Source organism: Sphaerodactylus townsendi, linkage group LG09 (genome assembly GCF_021028975.2).
Source record: "Sphaerodactylus townsendi isolate TG3544 linkage group LG09, MPM_Stown_v2.3, whole genome shotgun sequence".
Taxonomy (NCBI): domain Eukaryota; kingdom Metazoa; phylum Chordata; class Lepidosauria; order Squamata; family Sphaerodactylidae; genus Sphaerodactylus; species Sphaerodactylus townsendi.
Genome location: NC_059433.1, coordinates 77123920 through 77144882, shown reverse-complemented (window position 1 = coordinate 77144882; position 20963 = coordinate 77123920). Strand labels below are relative to the sequence as shown.

At 45.8% G+C, this 20963-nt stretch overlaps 1 protein-coding gene across 1 annotated transcript in view; it reads left to right on the top strand.

Moving 5' to 3' along the window:
• MAL2 (mal, T cell differentiation protein 2) overlaps window positions 1-17665 on the top strand; it is a 28832-nt gene extending 11167 nt beyond the window's left edge. The window contains exons 2-4 of the mRNA XM_048507148.1: window positions 117-287; window positions 12554-12718; window positions 17420-17665. Coding sequence (XP_048363105.1) covers window positions 117-287; window positions 12554-12718; window positions 17420-17491 — 408 coding nt within the window. The 3' untranslated portion in view covers window positions 17492-17665. The remainder of the gene's footprint in view (window positions 1-116; window positions 288-12553; window positions 12719-17419) is intronic.
• The last annotated feature ends 3298 nt before the right edge of the window (window positions 17666-20963 follow it).

Sequence of the window (20963 nt, the reverse complement as noted above, 5' to 3'; positions counted from 1 at the left end):
TTAAAGACTGTTCGCTGGTAGTTTTCCCCACAATTATTTTACCTGCTGCATTTATTCTTAAACTTGTTTTGTTTTTCTGTTGTGTTCCCTCCCCCTCCCCCCACACCTTATTGCAGCTGCTTGGAGCCCTTGTCTGGATTTTAGTCGCTGCAACCAACGTCCCTTTGCCACTCCTGCAGGGATGGGTGATGTTTGTGTCCGTGACTTCCTGTTTCAGTTCGCTGGGCTTCCTCTCCGTGTTTCTCTTCAGCTACAGGGAGAGAATTGCAATTGACTGGAACCGCTTGGTAAGCATTGAGATGACTGTGTTTTTTTTTAAAAAAAAAACCTGTAAACTGGTCGACTCTCGCTAAGTTATCGTATTCCTTATAATGTGTTTCTGAAAACTGAAGGCTCGGTTCACCCAGAATGTGGTAGGTGTTTGTGCCTGCACAATCGCAGTACTGTACAGAACTGAAATATCACCATTGGTCCCCCAAATGAGCAGATGCTTCCAGGTCTCTTGCACAACACAAGGGGTGCAGGATTGTGTGAGGCAGTATAGACCGAGGCAACACCACAGCCAGGCGAAATTTTGACCTTCAGAAAGGTCCTCTGGTGGACTGTATGATCTTCTACTGTCCTCTACCACCCAATGTGTTATTCACACCTAGTGATGTAACTGCAAATTATGCTTATGGTTCTTTAACAAATATTAAACAATTTAGAGGTAAAACAGTGACTGAAAAGATTACGTGACTCATTTGTAAATCTGCAACTATCCCCCTTAAGAACATAAGAACATAAGAACTAGCCTGCTGGATCAGACCAGAGTCCATCTAGTCTGTAGGGAATTCCAGTTCTCAAGATGTTCAGGGTCCATAATCTCTATCAGCCTTTTTCCAAGCATGGCCAATTGGCCATGCTGGTAGGGGCTGATGGGAATTGTAGTTCCTGAACATCTGGAGAGCCGCAGGTTCCCTACCCCTGATCTAGTCCATCACTCTGCTACTCGCAGTGGCCCACCAGGTGCCTTTGGGAGTTCACATGCAGGATGTGAAAGCAATGGCCTTCTGCTGCTGCTGCTCCTGAGCACCTGGTCTGTTAAGGCATTTGCAATCTGAGATCAAGGAGGATCAAGATTGGTAGCCATAGATCGACTTCTCCTCCATAAATCTGTCCAAGCCCTTTTTAAAGCTATCCAGGTTAGTGGCCCTTCCTCATGCTAGTGCTACGAGAACTTCCAACTTTTATGGCCCAAGACTACCGGTATGTATATTTCTCCCATTGAGCTTACGTAAATAGGCATAGGAGGCCAGATTTAATCATCTTAGTTAATTAACAAATTGGAGATTTTCAAAGTAACATTATTTTAATGCAGCACCTTACAAAACTGGCAGAGACCATCGCAGAAGAGGCATTCTTCATCTGCTGAGCAGGAGGGAATGCCTCTTTGAGATGGTATCTGTTTTAGCCTGTGTATGCACCAAAGAGAATATCATGTTCCGAACTTAATGGGGAAGGTTTCAGTTAATGAACTATAATGGTAGAGGTGTACCGTATGCTGATTCATGCATGGTACATGTCACATAACAACTTTTGGAGTTTGTGAACTGTCGATGGCCTTCTCTGCACAAATTGTTTAGAACGTCTCCAGAACATTTTTGATACCCCAGTGGCGTAGTGGCTAAGAGCAGTGGCTAAGAGCAGGTGCATTCTGATCTGGAGTGGCGCAGTGGCTAAGAGCAGTGGCTAAGAGCAGGTGCATTCTGATCTGGAGGAACCGGGTTTGATTCCCAGCTCTGCCGCCTGAGCTGTGGAGGCTTATCTGGGGAATTCAGATTAGCCTCTACACTCCCACACATGCCTGCTGGGTGACCTTGGGCTAGTCACAGCTTCTCGGAGCTCTCTCAGCCCCACCCACCTCACAGGGTGTTTGTTGTGAGGGGGGAAGGGCAAGGAGATTGTAAGCCCCTTTGAGTCTCCTACAGGAGAGAAAGGGGGGATATAAATCTAAACTCCTCCTCGGCCTCCTCCTCCTATCCCTCCTCCCTCTCTTCTTCTTCTCTTCTCTTCTCTCTTCTTCTCTCTCTCTTCTCTTCTCTTCTCTCTCTCTTCTCTCCTCCTCTCTTCTCCTCTTCTCTCTCTTCTCTTCTCTCTTCTTCTCTCTTCTTCTTCTTCTTCTTCTTCTTCTTCTTCTTCTTCTTTCTTCTTCTTCTTCTTCTTCTTCTTCTTCTTCTTCTTCTTCTTCTTCTTCTTCTTCTTCTTCTTCTTCTTCTTCCACTTCCATGATGTTTGTCCACACTCACCTCCTCCAAGTTTTATTGATCCATTGATTTGATGCCTTCTCAATCTGGTGAATGTAATCGCAGATTTACTCATGAGTAGATTTATCCACACATAAGAGAAACTGCAGGAAGAAAATCTGATAAACTGTTTCTTTGTGTAACTGCAGGTTTACTCACAAGTAAATTTACCCACACGTAAGAGAAAATGCAAGGGGGAGAGAAGTGGGAAAAACAGCCAAAAAATATAAACTCTACAAACATGTTAAAAACCAAGAGTTTGGTGGGGAAAGAGTATTAAAAGCGCCACTGCCACTCGTGCATCCACTCTGCCCATAGGGAACACCTCTCTGAAACTTCCTACACCCCCCCCGAATGACCTTTGCAACACTTCTATTAGGGCCGCAAAACCCGCTGCATCTCGCACCCCCCTGTCCCTTTGGCGCTACGCTACTGGTGCCAGCTCTGCTGAGTTCATGGAGAAAAGCACAATAATATTTACGAAGGAGTTAGCTCAAAGGCCAGGTCTGATCCTTGATACAATTTTTATCTTTCCTCTGATAACCTGGGGGCATTAGGCCGATTATGCACTGGTATTCTGTCTTGCAGAAGGGTAAATTTCCTTTGCAGCAGAGTTTTCATTGCAGATGCACTCACTCTTATTGTGCCACAGATCCTGGAAGTCCTGTGGTTCCTAACAGTGGGCAAATGGCAATTTCCCTTGCTTTGGGGTTTCTGCTTTCCCCCACCCCATTTCTTGCAGGCATTTTCAGGGGATTGGCAGCCGGTATAAAATAATAATAAGGAACCAGTGCAAAAGTGATGTGAAGAATATAAATATATCTCGGTTTGCATGTTCCCAACTCTTCTTCCCTCCCCCTTTCCCCACCATCCAGGCTCCAGTTGCTTTTTTGGGGTGGATAGGAGCAGGGCCTTTCCGGACAGTCGGGGACCTCCTCACATGTAAACAAAGAAACATGATGAGACCCCGCCATGATCCTGTTGTGGAAAGAGCATTGTGGAAAGTACTCCATGCATAATGGGCCCTAGTCACCTGACCAGAGTATGCAATAATCCCTCCTTGGCTGGCACAGCAAACACAAAAGGGATCCTAGCTCAGTGGTAGAGCACCTGTGTGGTTTGCAGAATCTCCCAGGTTCAGTTGATGGCATCATTGAGAATTCAAAGTACTATCTGTTAATTTCATAGAAGTTGCATGTACTCCTCTATTAACTCTATATCTGATTATGTTAACCTGCCTGAATTTCTAAGGGGCAGGAAATTATGAGCCCAGACCTGGATGGCCCACGCCAGCTGGATCTAGGAAGCTAAGCAGGGCTGACCGTGGTTACTATGGGAGATCGCCAAGGAAACTCAGTCAGTCAGTGGCAATAGCAAACCACCTCTGAAAATCTCTTGCCTTGAAAACCCTACTGGGTCGCCATAAGCCCGTGGTGGCAAACCTTTGGCACTCCAGATGTTATGGACTGCAATTCCCATCAGCCCCTCCCAGCATGGCCAATTGGTCATGCTGGCTGGGGCTGATGGGAATTGTAGTCCGTAACATCTGGAGTGCCAAAGGTTCGCCACCACTGCCACTGCAACTTGATTGCACTTTACACCAAAGGATTTACATACCTAAAAATTTAAAATGTATCTTCAAGGCATTGGCTAGTCATCACATAAGCAGATTTCTAATTGGACACAGAATTCCCTGAGCACAGAAAAAAAATTCAGTTTACTTAATACAGTTGTTCCTTGTGTTTTGGGTCATTTGTATTCAAAGCAGCATTTACACTGGTTTCAAGGAAAATGCATTTCCTCCTGTAACTTTCTGTCACCAATTCAATTTGCATTTAAAAATTCAGGGGTAGTTTTGTCACCCGAATTGTGTCTCTGATCTGGAAAGCAAACCTGTCCTATGAGCAACGAAAGGCCATGATCTCCCCTCCAAGTTCAGTTGGGATAAAAGTATCAAGGAATGCAGTCCTAGCCCAAGGGATCCTCCCTGCCAAATTGCAGGGTGAAAAACTGCCTGTTTTACAAGCCTTTAAAAATCTTCCTTGCAGAGCGGGCACATTCTTGCCAGACAGAAAGAGCAAAGGGACTCACCCTGCACTAGGTTCACTGATTTCAACATGTTTATTTCAGCCTGTACCGAATTCAGCTTGCTTCCCAGAAGCCATTGAAGACCTGATGTTCATTTTAATAGCCCCAGCAATGAGCACCCCAGCTTATATAGAAAACAGTATGCGCAGAACTGTCAGTCAGAGATGATGCTGTGTAATGTGCACATAGCCTTAGTATCTGGTTGGAATCTCTGCTTGTGAGGTATATATCTGCTGACTTGCCTCTTCCAGTGCTGCTCCTGGGAAAGGGAAACTTAAAATCAATCCTGGGATGCCGTAGAGGATTTTAGGCAACAACTTTGCTTGGAAAAATTTTAATACGGCTTTTACTGATTGGTTTCCTTTTCTGTAGTAAAATTGGATTATGCCAGACATGGTACGTCTGGTTGATGAGATTAAGCAGGATCTATGAAGGGACCATTTTAGATTGTATTGAAAAGTGATCCCTAAATATTTAAAGGATTGTACCTGCTTGATCCCACATTGTTGATTTCTCCGTGAAAGAGGACACTTTGAGGAATAATGTAATGATTATTTTTGACTCTCTCTTCACTCTGTTTAGTTTTAGTTTGTTGAGATCACAGTAGTCAAAAAAAGCTCTTAGATATCTTTTGAGTCCAATGGATGTTTGGGATAAAATAACAGCATCGTCAGCATAGAGAAGGAGTGGAACAGGACATTGTCCAATTTTAGGAGGATGGCCATTGACTTTGCTAAGGTGGCTTTGAAGATCGTTTATGTAGATGTTAAAGAGATGAGGTGCCAATACGCATCCCTGTCTGACCCCTCTGGTGATTGGAAAGCATTTTAAACACCCGTATTTAAATGTTTTAAAAGTTTTCTCTTTTAAATGGAAATAATTTATATGCCATTAAAGGTTAAAACGAAATGAAAGAAGCTGTGTTCCCCTCAGTTTCCTAGCAGCTTCTGCCAAGAGGGGAGGGAGGGGGTTTGATTTCTGACTCAAGATGGCTACCATCTTGCCTCTTAACAGCAGGAAAGAGACAAGGGTTTTTCCAGTGAACCCCCAGAGAATCTGCACATTATCTCCAGTTAAAGGATCTGTTAGCTTGGTGTAACAATGGAGACTCACGGTGCATAAGAGTAGATACTTGGGCCAGTTGCGCAAAGCATTTTTGTATGGTGATGTATTCGAGGCCAGATTTCTGTCTTTGCATGATCCAAACTATGTGGCCAGTGCAGTGTAGCATTCCTTCCCCATATTGAAGATGTGTTGGTAAAGCTCTTGCTTAATATAAGAACTTTGTGGATGGATCCAACTTCTCTGAGTAGCAGCAGGAAAAACTGGGGGGAAAAAAACCCAATACCAGCTGTGGCATCACATCAGCCCTTTGGGGGAGGGCGGTATAAAAGTGGAATAAATAAATATAAATCTAATCACTTCTAATAAAAAATGGAAGTGAAATAGGGTAGCTCTAGGAGTTGCTGGAAACACTATGAGATTTTCCATAGAGTTTCTGGCAATGCCTAGAGCTACCTATGTCATTTCTCATTTTTTTCCAGAAATGACGTGACGCCTGTGTTGTCGTCCCCCATATATCCCCAACTACAACACTCCTGCCAGTTGCCAGGCAGTGCCTGTCAACCCTAAACTGAAGGCCGCAGTCTCTTTCTGACAGCAGTTAGTTTTGATGCCTCCAAGCATTCACAAACAGAGCATAAACTCAACAGCTCTCCCCTGATGATATTCCAGAGTATACTACCTCTGGTGTCAGAGGATCCATTCAGCCACCTTGGCTAAAACCCATTGTCAAGCCTGTCTTCTCTGAGTGTGTCTAAACCATTTTTTTAAAACAGCCTAGCTAAGCAAGTGGCCTTTATAACACCTTGTGGAAGTGAGTTCCATGGGGTAAATGTGTTCCTTCAGCCTCATGCTCTAATCTTATTTCTACCCACAACAAACTCTTAAAAGCACGAAGCTCTATTTGTTCACACCCACCCCTTATTACCCTGACCTCTCCCACCCCTCTACTGCCTGTGTTCTAGCCTTCCTGTCAAATTTTTGCAGTGATTTATTATTTCTATATGGGTGGTAAAACCCGCAGGCGTATTGATAGGCTGGGATAGATAGCGAAAGCAGCACTGAAATGTAATGAGGGTTCCTGCCAGACATGCTCTGAAATTTGGCTGATGGAGCGGTTGATCCGCACTGTCTTTACACCACTGCTTTCTAAAGATGTCTCCCTCAGTCTTTTCAGGAAAAGCAGCTATTGACATGTGAAGAGATACTACTTGGTGTTTGCACAGCACATTCCAAGCGATTGCAGACATTACCCCCAGGGTCCTTATGACACCCTTGTAATATGGCTCATGTCATGATCACCATATTTAAGTTCTCTTTAATATCTGAAAGCCTGTCACTTAGAGGAGGTCAGGGAGTTGTCCCTGTTGGCAGCAGAGGACAGCGCTCGCAATAATGGGCGTAAATTACAGGTGGGAAGGTACTGGCTGGAGATTAGGGGGGAAAATCTTAATAGTAATAGTTGTTTAGTGGTGGAATCGGCTGGCTAGAGAGATGGGGAGAGCAGTGGCTGGAAAAATATTTGTCAGGGATGCTCTAGGTCAGTGATGGTGAACCTTTAAGAGACCAGGTGCCAGGGGCGGAGTGAGAGGAAACTGCACCTGGGGCACGTGTGTGCCCTGTTCCCCTGCCACGCCCCGTCTGCCCTCGCCCTGCCCTGGAACACCCCCGGAATGCCCTGAAACACCCTCACTACACCAGCAGTGGCGTAGTGGCTAAGAGCAGGTGCACTCTGATCTGGAGGAACCCGGTTTGATTCCCAGCTCTGCCGCCTGAGCTGTGGAGGCTTATCTGGGGAATTCAAATTAGCCTGTGCACTCCCACACACGCCAGCTGGGTGACCTTGGGCTAGTCACAGCTTTTCAGAGCTCTCTTAGCCCCACCCACCTCACAGGGTGTTTGTTGTAAGGGGGGGAAGGGAAAGGAGATTGTAAGCCCCTTTGAGTCTCCTATAGGAGAGAAAGGGGGGATATAAATCCAAACTCTTCTTCTTCTTCACCACACCCCCGCAGGAGCGCATGCCCAGTGCATTGCGCACTCCTCACCCCCTTGGCACTATGCCACTGCTGGAAGTGTCCTTCAATCCCTTGGGCGACTGGTGCGTGGTGCTCTACGCAAAGAGGGCTCTGAGTGCCACCTCTGGCACGCGTGCCATAGGTTCACCACCGCTGCTCTAGGTTGATCCTGCATTGAGTAGGGTTTGGCTAGATGGTTTGTCTGGCCTTTTCCAACTCTATTTTGTAAATGCGGGAAGCAGTGTGAATTATTTTGAAATAGGTGTATGTGGGCTTTTATTTGCTTTAGCACCTTCGCAGTTTGATGCTGCTTAAAAAGAGGCCTTTGGCAGAAATGCTATCGTTTTCCTTTTTTTTCCTTTTAGATTACCTTTCCCCTTTGCAACTAGCTTTGTGAATAAGGCTACCCTTCCAAATTTCACAGTTGTGTTCCTAAAATGTATTGGTTTTGGTCAGATTTTAAGGAACAGCAAGGGTCACAAAACAGTAATAAACTGGGATCCTGCTCTCCATTTTAAGACATCTGCCTCTCTCTGGGAACTTTTCCCCCCTTTGGATTCGAAGAGTCGCGGCTTGTACTGGTGACAGAGAACTTCTTTGTAACAGCAGCCAAAGCAAGGAAGTTCCAGGGCAGAGTGAGTGGGTAGAGGAAATGAGATAATTTACCTCCCCAAAATACCTCCCTGCAGACAGAGTCCCACTCATGCGGATGTGTGTGCCGCCTTCATGAGCCGACACACGAGAATGTTGTGTGAAGTTCTGTATGGTTGGCATCTGATGCCCTAGAACATGAATGGGAGGGTTTTTTTTTTAATTTGTGCACACGGCATTCTGTTTCTGGTGCTGCATTTTGCGCTGGCATTTGTGCAAAGAACAGCTGGACTTTGTACGTGAAAACAGCCTTTATTATTATTGTTGTAGAGTATGTACTTTACTTAATTAAAAAAGAATTCTAGCAAAAACTCCCTTCTTCGTGATGCGTGGAAGGGAGTCTTGAAATGAAGCAGCAGCTGGTAGTGTGTCTCTGTGCGCCTGCACATTGCACAGTCCGCCTCTCGACGAATCCCTGTCAGCAACTCTGGCTTCAAATTCAGAGGTTTACTTTCCACCCAGGAGTGAGGAGCAGCCATATGGGAGAAACTGAAGCATCCTAATTAAATATCAGAGGGATGCAGGGCTGCTGGCAACCATCATTATTCCCACACATCTCCTTTATAATTTCTGGTGGAAAGGACTTATGATGTGACTTAGCGTTTCCTTGCCCTCTGATCCAATTGGTTGGATGGTGCGCGAGGAGTGGAGAAACGCTGAGCATGAAAATATCATGTCATGTGTTTCTTTTACTAGTGATTATCAAGATTTTCCTAACCCAATTAGCCCAGGCTGTTCTGATCTTGTCAGCTCTCAAAAGCTAAGCAGAGTTGGCCCATCTTAGTACTTAGATGGGAAACCACCACGGAACTCCAGGGTCACTATGAAGCGGCTGCCAATGGCAATCCACCAGTGATGGTGAAACTTTTTGAGACCGAGTGCCCAAATTGCAACCCCAAACCCACTTATTTATCGCAATGTGCCAACACAGCAATTTAATCTGAATACTGAGGTTTTAGTTTAGAAAAAAACGGTTGGTTACGAGGCGTGTGTTACTAGGGAGTAAGCTTGGTGGTAGTCAGTGGCTTGGCTTTGGCTTTGAAGCAACCAAGCAACTCTTCCAATGGGTGAATCACGAACCTAGGAGGGTTTACTCAGAAGCAAGCCCCATTGCCAGCAACCGAGCTTACTCCCAGGTAAAGGATCGCGCTTTAGTTCTTCGCATGAAAATCAGTGGGGTTTAACAGCGCTCAACAGGGTTACCTACACTGCTTCCCCAAAACTAGGTCTTAGGTTTAATGCTAATAACCGAGCCCAATGACCCAGCCAGCCTAGATGGGGGGGCACTCTGTTTGTGCGTGCCCACAGAGAGGGCTCTGAGTGCCACCTCTGGCACCCATGCCATAGGTTCTCCACCACTGACCTACAGCATGGGGTAGTGGTTAAGAGCAGGTGGACGCTAATCTGGAGAATTGGCTTTGATTCCCCACTCCTCCATCTGAGTGATAGAAACTTATCTGGTGAACCAGATGTGTTTCTGCACTCCTACATTCCTGCTGGGTGACCTTGGGCCAGTCAACAGTTCTTCTGAGCTCTCTCAGTCCCACCCACCCCACAAGGTGTCTCTTGTGGGGAGAGGAAGGGAAAGGAGCTTGTAAGCCACATTGAATCTCTTTACAGGAGAGAAAGGTGGGGCATAAATCCAAACTCCTCCTCCTCCTCTTCCTCCTCCTACCTTGAAAACCCTACCAAGTTGCCATGAGTCTGTTGCAGTTTGATGGCACTTTCTTACCACCATCCCCGCCCCACACCACTAGGGAGATGTGGGTGGGTGGTAGCTATCCCTTACTCTTCTTAGGAAGTGCATTTGGTGTAGTTTCATGTGGGTGGATGTGTTGGTCCGAAGCAGCAGAAAAAAGTTTGATTCCAGCGGCTACCGTACACATTTAGGACTAGGGAGATCCATGTTCACATTCTCATTCCATCATGGACACCGTTTCCGTGGTGAGCTTTTAGCCTAAAGTTCATTTTAAACTGCTCAGTGATTTGTGTTTTTCGTTCTCTAGCCGGGTGTCCAATCCTAGGTTTTAATTAAGAACATTTTAACATTTGCATTACCTTTTATTCTGTAGGCTGCCTCAGGCAGGTTCCCTGGAGAGACGGCATAAAAACTTAACAAATAAATATGCTTATTGGGTGACTTGAGGCCAGGTGCTCTGCCTCTCTCAGCTTCATCAACTTCACGGTGTTGTGAAGATAAAGATGAAAGAGGGGAGAATTCGGTATACTGCCCCGAGCTCTTTTGAGGCCTGACCTCGGTGGCCCAGGCTAGACCGACTTCATCAGATGTCAGAAGCTAAGCAGAATTGGCCCTGGGCCAATACTTGTATGCGGGAGCACCAAGGAAGTCTAGGGCAGTGGTGGCGAATTGGCCATGCTGGCAGGGGCTGATGGGAATTGTAGTCCATAACATCTGGAGTGCCAAAGGTTCGCCACCACGGGTCTAGGGTTACAGTCAGTGTCATACCGGGCCTAAATGGTGCCCGGGGGCATGACCGGCTTCCCACGTCCCCCCTGCCCGGCTCCCCATGCCCCCCCCCAAGCTGGAATCGGGGTTCAACTTGCCTTTTACAGTTGGGGACCCAAGTGTCTGGAGCAGGAGGTTTAGTTGTGTAGTGACGATGCCCAAAATTATGTCTCATTTCTTTTGCCATACCATAATCTTCAAACTTCAAAGACCTTTATTAGGCATCAAGAGAAAATACAGATAAAACTTTGCAGTAGTATGATCCAGAGTCTGACGGGGTAAAACAACTGTTCATAGTTCATACAGTACAAACTTCGAGAAAATAAGTAAATAAAAGGAGAGCCAGAAACTTATTTCACAATATTGAGCAGGAACTTGGCTACCATTTTCAACTGCCTGAGATCCTCATTGTTCAAGAGGCAGTTCAATTTGGAATATGGAGGGCACAAGTAAGTCGGACCATACATAATCTAATAAGGGCTGCTGACAATTGAGGGCTAACCAGGGGAACAGGCAGCATTAGTCCTGAGTGCCGTATTTTGGTCACTCAAATGTGACAGGAGATGAAACGTGACAGGTCCATGAGACTGGCTTTTCTGGGCCCCTGCCGTGCAGACAGCCTTCCTTGCCCCAGGCAAACTGTTGGCTGTGTGTACTCGAAAGGAGCGTTTGTGTCAGAATCCAGGTCGCAACCCAGACAAATCAAGAAATGCCTCAAGCGAAAGCATAAAAGTCACTGTGAGAAAGAGCAGAGCATTTCAGGTGCTTTATTACAGCGGATAAAATCTTGATCGTCACCTAAAGGTGCCAGGCTTCCAATCCCCGCATGGTTCTGGAGCTTACTGAATAGCCTTGGGCAGATCTCTGTCTTTCAGGCCAGCCTTGCCTCACGGGGTGGTTGTAAGGGAAGCAGTGGCATAGTTTCTTGTTTCAAACTCATCTGTGTCAGTCACCATCAAATAAATAACCAATGACAAGGGCTTTTGTAAGTTAATTATGAGATGCATAAGTTGGCTTCCATCTCTTGGAGTAGTGCCCATTTTTGCCCCTGGGTTTATTGGCCTGTGGGAAACATAACTTGGAGTACAGCCTTGTTACGATATCAAATGAAATCAGAAGGGGGGGGGGATGATAAAACTAACTCTGAGTTAATAGGTCGGACCACTCCACTAACCTTGGGTAGTAAAGTTATGTTGAGGCAGAATCTGAAATCATCAATGTAGTTGAACATTGTAGTTGATGAGAGCCAGCGGGGTGTAGTGGTTAAGAGCAGGTGGATTCTAATCTGGAGAACCGGGTTTGATTCTCCACTCCTTTACCTGAGTGGCAGAGGCTTATCTGGTGAACCAGACATGTTTCCGCACTCCTACATTCCCGCTGGGTGATCTTAGGCTAGTCACAGTTCTTCGGAACTCTCTCAGCCCCACCTACCTCACAAAGAGTCTGTTGTGGGGAGAGGAAGGGAAAGGAGTTTGTAAGCTACCTTGAGTCTCCTTAGAGGAGAGAAAGGTGTTGTATAAATCCAAACTCCATTCTCCTCCATTCTCCTCCATTCTCCTCCATTCTCCTCCTCCTCCTCCTCCTCCTCCTCCTCCTTCTTCTTCTTCTTCTTCTATCAACTAGTCACTAAGTCACTTATGGTAGCCCTATGAATTAATAGTCTCCAAAACATCTTATCATGCCTTGTAAACTGAAGACCAGAACTTCCTTTATTGAGTCCTTCCATCTTATACTGGGGATTCACCTTTCCCTGCTTCTATGCACAAGGACATAGAGGAGGGGTCGCTGTGTGAGTGGACGGGAAGTCGTTGTGAATGTCCTGCATTGTGCTGAGGGTTGAACTAGATAACTAGCTGACCCTTGGGGGTTCCTTCCAGGTCTATATTTCTATGTTGGTACATATTGTAGGTCACTTGGTTGGTTAATAACCCTTCAGCGAATGTTTTTTGTCTGCAACTAACTGCTTTATTTCTTTTCCTTCTCAGGATTTTTTTTTCCACGCAGCTGTTTTCGTCTGTTATTTTGGGACCTTTTTGTTGCAAGCAGCCACAACATCTTTGCATAGCCATCCACTCAACTTCCGGGTCAACGCTACCACCTATACTCCACTTCTAAATGAGCACGAATATAACTTGAGCATAGCAGCTGCTGTAAGTATTATGCAGGCACTTTTCACGAAGGACAAGCTTGTGTGTTTGGCCAAGGTTTCCAGTTAGTCAGTTTTCCAAATTGAAGAGCCTCTTCCTCTGTCCTTGTGCTTCTTCGGTGTTTGATGCTTTTGATTATTGGTAGCCGGTCTGTCCTTGCAAGCATGGTGAGAAGCCTTAAGGGAGTGCCACACTCATGTGCAACCTGGAAGTGATCATGGGTAGCTCTAGCAATCTCCAGAAATCATAGAGGTTCCAGCAATTCCTAGAGCTACCCATTGGCACTTCTGGGTTCAGCCACCACATAGGATGCCAGTGTTGTGTTTTTTAATTCTGATTAGCAGCAGGCACCAGAAGTGATTGGTGAGAGGCCTTCCACCATAGCAAAAAGCCCGGGGAATCCTAATGGATATATCATGCTTTTAGACCACTTTTCATGTACTGGGGTTTTCTTTTTCTTTAGTTCTGCTATCCTAGTCTTACTGCAGTGTTTACCTGAGATCTGCTTTTCATATTTTGTAATCCGCCTTGCATCTCAGCAAGGAAGGCATGCTACTGATGAAGTTAATAATAATTATAATTGTACAGTTATAATTGTATAAGGAACTCTCTCAACCCCACCTACCTCACAAGGTGTCTGCTGTGGGGAGAGGAAGGGAAAGGAGCTGGTAAGCCACCTTGAGTCTCCTTACAGGACAGAAAGGTGGGGTATAAATCCAAACCCCTCCTCCTCCTCCTCCTCCTCCTCCTCCTCCTCCTCCTCCTCTTCTTCTTCTTCTTCTTCTTCTTCTTCTTCTTCTTCTTCTTCTTCTTCTTCTTCTTCTTCTTCTTCTTCTTCTTCAAAGAAGGGTTGGATATAGCCTTGTGTGGCTGCATGGGGTTAGCATGCTATCCAGCGGACCCTCTGAACATTGGCCCTTTCCAGTGGTGGGATCCAAAAATTTTAGTAACAGGTTCCCATGGTTGTGGGGTTCAAACTGTGGCGTAGCACCAATGGGGCTGGGCGGGGCATAATGGGGGCGTGGTCGGGCATTTCGGGGGCAGGGCATTCCTGGGTGGGGCTGTGGCAAGGATGCAGCCGCTGCGCCAGTCCTTGGGCAGGAAACGAATGCACGCAGGCGCAGGCTGCCACGCACACCGGTGCACCTCCTGCTAGACTGCTTCAAGTTCTGCGCGCTACTGCTGAGAGGAGGGGTGTAACTAAGGCAAAAATCACGTGGCAAAATCACCAATTAGTAACCCCCTCTCGGCACACACAAATAATTAGTAACCTACTCTTGGGAACCTGTGAGAACCTGCTGGATCCCACCTCTGGCCCTTTCCACACAAATCTCCTAAAACATTTGTAAAACGTTTTCAATCCCTTTTGTTTGCACTACCCCCTTGAAATGATTCCTGGCCTCTTTTTCCTGTTTAGCCCTGTTTTTTCCCAGTGTGTAAACAAGTCAGTACTTCATTCTTTACAGCCTCATGTGGCAGTAAGTCTGAGTCTTTTGTAGTCCATGTTTTAAAGATTACCGCCCCCCATCTCAAAAACGCTCTGAAATGCTCCAAAAACAGAGCAAGCAAGGAGTGAACTCACAAAACGGCGTCTTTAAGGGACAGCACACAGTCTTTTAAAAAACATTTCAGCCAAAAGATTCGCCGGAAACGAGGATGCATTTCAAATGTTTTGAGGCTATAAATAAAACATTTTTGGGGGGAAAAAACAATGCAGAACTCTTTGGAGGAAACGTTTTATTTCCTGCCCTAAAACATTTTAAAGTGTCTGCATGGAAAGAGGCCGTTGTCAGATATTCCATAAAACAAACAGTGGATATGACTTGCCTGTATTTCATGACAGTGTAATTTGTTAGCAAGGACTTGCTAACTCTGCTCCAAGCAGCATAGCAGAGCGTCGTCTACTGCCAGCATCCTGTGCAGTCACAGGGAGAATTGGCCTACTGCTTACTAAGCAGAAACATTTTTTAAAAAACCCCACTTTGTTTCTTAATAGTTGCTGTTCCATTATCATTTTTCTGTTTTGATTTCATTTTTTAAATGACATAGGCTGAGTCCGGTATTCCAAGATCAAAGCCAATGTTCACATTTAGGAAATCTAGCCTAACACTATTACAGCCGCTCGTTACAGTATTTAAACAGTTAATTTCACTGTTTCATAAGTTGTTAATTAATTTGGTTTTTTTCTTCTTCTAAATAACCCAAGTATCAAACTTTGTTGATTCAAGTCACTGCTTTAAAATGCTTGCCAGTTTTTGGATTGGGCAAATAGCCAGCCCTAATTTGTTCGTTTGGTTACACTTTTATCCTGGCCTTCCTCTTAAGGAGCTCGAGACAACCTACATAGTTCTCCCCCATCTGTGTTATCCTCACAGTGACCTTGTGTGCGCCAAAGTGGGCATTCCCATGTGTTCTCTATGGCTGTCAGTCAGCTGCCCAATGGGACGAATAATGCATTCCTGATGCTGTTTCACGCCGAGAACATGACAATGGGGATACAGTGGGGAGGAGAGAAGCCCTTCTTCCTCCCTCACCTCCTATTCCTCAACTAGAATTGGGGCCCTGCAGCATGTTTAGAGGGAATTTTCCATAGGAATCAGTGGCTGGCATATGGCTGTCAGTCCTTGTGGACAGCGCATGACAAATACTGTGTCTAGTTAAGTCCTGAATGAGGTTAGAATGAGAGAGAACGAACAGCCCAAATTCAACTAGTGAGTTTCATGGCAAGCAGGGATTGGAACCAGCTTTCCCCAACACTAATTGGTATACCACACTGCCTCTCCACCTATGCCCCTGCCAATCATGTTTGCTCTCCTTCTTATGCTTAGAAGAGCCAAAGCTTGCAAGCTTGCAAAGCTTTCTCTGTGGTACAGATTGGTACAGATTGGCCATCCATGCTTCTGATTATTTGACTTATGACTTGTATCGTTCTATTAGTTCTGTCATCTTTCTGTCTCCTTTCTGAGAGCCAGCGTGGTGTAGTGGTTAAGAGCAGGGGCACTCTAATCTGGGGAACCGGGTTTGATTCCCCGCTCTGCCACTTGAGCTGTGGAGGCTTATCTGGTGAATCAGATTAGCTTGTGCACTCCAGCACGTGCCAGCTGGGTGACCTTGGGCTAGTCACAGTTCCTCGGAGCTCTCTCAGGAAAGAAAGGAGCAGTGGTGGGATTCAGCCGGTTTGCACCACTTCAGCAGAACCAGTTGTTAAGAGGAAGAAGAAGAGTTTGGATTTATATCCCCCCTTTCTCTCCTGCAGGAGACTCAAAGGGGCTTACAATCTCCTTGCCCTTCCCCCCTCACAACAAACACCCTGTGAGGTAGGTGGGGCTGAGAGAGCTCCGAGAAGCTGTGACTAGCCCAAGGTCACCCAGCTGGCGTGTGTGGGAATGTACAGGCTAATCTGAATTCCCCAGATAAGCCTCCACAGCTCAGGTGGCAGAGCTGGGAATCAAACTCGGTTCCTCCAGATTAGATACATGAGCTCTTAACCTCCTACCACCAGAACCGGTTGTTTAATTATTTGAATCCCACCACTGGAAAGGAGGTCTATAAATCCAAACTCCTCCTCCTCCTCCTCCTTTGTAATGGCTTTTCTTAACATTGCTAGCCTCGTTTGTACCCTCTCCCAGTTTCTTCTGGAGCCATATTTACGTGGCAGGCTTTCAGCTGGTTTAATAGTCCTCCTCTTCAGCAAGACTTGGGAGCCGTCGTTCTGTAAGGCGAATCCTCCTTCCCCCAAAGTGCTGTTTCTAAACCAAGCTCAGACTTCAACTCATTGCTAAGAACGTCTTGTCCAATGAATTATGAAGGCAGGAGGAAGCCAAGCTTGGTCTAGGGCAGAAAAAGTGGTAATGAGTCACCTTATTCAGGCCACACTCACTACTGTTTGCTACTTCTCAGTAGCAACAGGCAACCGGCTTGCTTTCTGTTGTGACACGATAACATCAGCCTATGAAAAACCTGTGCAACCACAGGCATTTCTGGCAAGGGAGGGAATTGTGAAAGGTCGCCGCAACTGGTGTCACCTGGTCTGACTTTGTTTCCCCTCTACCTGCAGGTTTTTAAGCTTGGGTGTAACCAGGGATTTGAGCCTTTGGGTAAAACCCACAATATCTAGACCAGCCATTCTCAACCAGGGTTCCGTGGTACCCTGGGGTGCCGTGAGCATGTCCCAGGGGTACCACGGCAACACTACCGCCCCTCCCCCCTCATTTTTGTGGTTTCTCCCACCGGCGCCAGCAAGGACATGGAGCTGGCCAATGGGGCAGGGCCTGCCACAAGGTCAGCACCCACCCCCACCCCCAGTGCTTCCCTTCACCCTGGGAGGGGAAGGCGGGAGATGTGGCTAGCAGGGGCAATGGGAGGGGAAGGTGGAGGGTGGCGGCAGGGGTACCGTGAGATATGAAGAGTGAGGTCAAGGGTACCCTGACCTCGAAAAGGTTGGGAAACACTGATCTAGACCCTAGATTTGTAGCCAGGGGTCTAACCCTGTAGCTAAGGATACAGGATACTAAGGATAAGTCGCCCAGGATACAGCTTGTCTTTTTGTTGTGTGAATTATGTCGTTTAAATGGGTTGGTCTAGAAATCGGGGGTTTGGGTCTCATCAGGGAGAAAGGCACCATAGACATTTTCTAATCAATCAATAAATCCGGTCTGAAGTTCATCTTGCTCCCCCCCCCCCCCTTTTCTCCTTTCCCTGCAGATTTTTGCCTTTGTAACCACTGTATGCTACGGGTGCAGCACAACCCTCGCTTTGAGAAGGTGGAAACTATAGCACTGGAAGAGAGAAAACATCTCCGTAGTATCCCATCGGTTTCGCGTAACAGCGCAGACGATCAAATGGTGATACCGCTTGTCCTTCGAAACAGAGTGGCATTCCAAAAAAAAATTTAATAATAATATGTCTGGAATAAATGTATATTTTTCTAAAATGTTGATATACAGATAAGTCCATGTCTCGATTATATTTGTCAAAAGGAGGGGAGAATTGGTATTTATTTCTCTAGTTTTTAAATCCCTCGGTTATTCAGTGACCTTTGGCCCTGACTACAGATATAGTATTATAAAAGTGGAATGATGAATAACGTTATGATTATCAGGCAATTGTTTTTTTTTTTTCCTTTGGTGCTAGCCTACTGGATGGAGGAGGAAATAAAAATCTCTGCAAATGTGCTGTGTCTCTCGCACTACACGGAAATGCAGAAAGGCAGCTATAAAGTTATACATTACGTGACGCTTCTGGCTAATAGTTAACTAGGTTTGCGGCCCACGAAGCATAGCTGCAGAGCAGTCTCTTAATTTCTATGTACGTCACCTTTTTTTTTGCAATAAACAGAGGGTGCTCGATAGCAGTGTTTTCTGATTCGTTTCCACCCTTGTGCTGGTCTCTGTGCAGGCTGGATCCTGGGATCCTATACTGGTCTAAATGGAATATTTCTCGGACCATTGTCTTTCTGTGTTTAAAAAGTAATCTATGGGAATTGGCAGGTTTTTTAAATAGCATTTTTTCATCTCTAAACCAGAAAGCATTTTATTGAGGAATGGCATGGTATAGACCCGTGGTGGCAAACCTTTGGCACTCCAGATGTTATGGACTACAATTCCCATCAGCCCCTTCCAGCATGGCCATAACATCTGGAGTGCCAAAGGTTCTCCACCACTGGTATAGACCAATCTGGGAGGGAAGGTAGCGTGGTATAACCTGATCTCATCAGATCTTGGAAGCTAAGCTGAGTCAGGACTTGGAAGGGAGGCCACCAATGAAAACTCTGCAAAGGAAGACAATGGCAAACCCCCTCTGCTTCTCGGTTGCCTTGAAAGACTCTGTCTGAGGATGACATAAATCTGCTGCAACTTGACGGCACTTTACACACATAATTACAGCCTAAAGATTGGGAGGCAAATAAGTAATACCTCCAAGGCTGCCCTATGTTACAGTGGCAGAGAACGGAGGAGTATCTTCAGGGGAGCTCTCTCTCATCAAAACTCTGGAGGCATAAAGATTTGGCCTGGAATTGTCCCGTCATGACAACTATTTAATCCATGGATTCTTTTTTTAACGCTTGAAGAGTATATTTATCAGACTGATTTAAATTGCTTTGGAGAAAAAAATATGTGTCCATGCCTGAAAGTTTAAGTCTCTAGATTCGAAAATGAATGGAGAAGCTGTCTTTTGAAAAATATTTACCTGTGTTTAATCAGAAGAGAGTATTCAGCGGCATTTCTGTTATTGGCTAGCTCTGTCAGTTCTTAAAATGAATGGACAGGTACTGCTAAAATTTTTAGATGGGGGTCAGGATACAGGGACTTCCCCATCAACCTACCTTGCATGTTCAGTGTTCAAAGGGATTGTCCTTTATTCTCCTATGTTATAGGAGCAGCAGTGGCATAGTAGTTCAGAGCAGGTGTACTCTAATCCCTGCTCTGCCGCTTGAGCTGTGGAGGCTTATCTGGGGAATTCAGATTAGCTTGTGCACTCCAACACACGCCAGCTGGGTGACCTTGGGCTAGTCACAGTTCTTGTGAGCTCTCTCAGCCCCACCTACCTCACGGGGTGTTTGTTGTGGGGGAAAGGATATTGTCAGTCCCTTTGAGTCTCCTTACATGAGAGAAAGGGGGATATAAATCCAACTCTTCTTCTCCCTAGCCTTGTATTACTGCAATCTAGAACTCCTGCTCCAGTGTTGCAAGCCCATCTTGCAAAGGAAACTCTACCACTGCCAATATGTTTAATCAAACTTGTTTTTATAATGTATATTGTAAACATCGGCACTTGCCAGAATCCATTTGTTCCTGTAGGCCTGCTGCTGCTTCAGTTAGCCATTCCTGTTCTAGCAATCTCTATTTATATTGCAATCTCTAATGCATTTATGGTCCGAATGGAAACATGTATATTTTTGCTTGCCAATTGTACAGTTTCTCTTGAACAGAAATGTTTGCACTGTTACCCCTTACTTGAGGGTGCAAATTCTTGTACTTAAGTGCTGACCAATCTGTATGTGGGGGGGGTCCAATCCAAAATCCTAACCATGGCTGACCTTTCTTAGCTTCCAATTCAAAATCCTAACCATGAGTGACCTTTCTTGGCTTCCAATTCAAAATCCTAACCATGGCTGACCTAAGCTTAGCTTAGGACTTCCTTGTACCCTTTTCTACTACTATTCCCAACTTGCTTGGCTGTTGGATGGGGTCTATTGGCTGTTGGATGGGGGGTTGCCAATCAGCCTAGGGGGAAAAAAATCCTTTCATAGATGCTTATTATGAGGGAATGGCAGGTGAAAGTTTTTAAGGCATGGTGCTAAAGCACATCGCCTGGTGAATGACATCCTGTTAAGTTTTTTATTAAAAGCTCAAGAATTTTCCCTCTGATAACTTTGTTATAAGCTATGGAGTGATAACATCCAACAGAAGCCTTCTCTGAGTTCTCCCTCTCTGCCTGCTAGCATTGCCAACTACAGGTTGGAAACGTCCTAGAGATTTGGGTGAGAAGCTTGGAGCCAATGGGATTTAGGGAGAGGAGGGATTTCAGCAGGGTATAAGACAATTGAATCCACCCTTCACTGCTACCATTTTCTCCAGGTGAGCTGATTTCGGAAGTTTGTCCCAATCCAGAGGGGGCGGGGAGAATCCTCTTGAGGAGGCAGTGGATAGCTGCACTGATGCCTTTGCCCCCTCTGCTGGCACAAGGGGCTCCTCAGCTCCGTGGTTGCAGAAGTCGGACATCTAGGCCTCCATGGAGCTGCACTGGTGTCCCGATTGCACCTCAGTGTGGGGGACAGGCCGGTGTGTTCTTAAGGGTAGAGCTAAAGGGGGCAGCAGTGGCGTAGTGGCTAAGAGCTGTGGCTAAGAGCAGGTGCACTCTGATCTGGAGGAACCGAGTTTGATTCCCAGCTCTGCCGCTTGAGTTGTGGAGGCTTATCTGGGGAATTCAAATTAGCATGTACACTCCCACACATGCCAGCTGGGTGACCTTGGGTTAGTCACAGCTGCTGGGAAAGGAAAGAGGAACCAGTAACGGAGAGGAAATGAAATGACCCCCCCCCCCCAAAAAAAAAAAAGGTCTTGCATGGACCCCTATTTGTACGTTATATATAAGTGTTTTAGTAGCTGGTATTTTTTCCTTCACTTGTCCAACTGCAATCCAAAAGCCTTTCCCAGCTTTTAATGCTAATCTGTCCAAATAAAATGCTTTGTTTTGATTTGCGCATGCACCCCATTTTTAAAAAATGACCCAAATCCCTAATGTC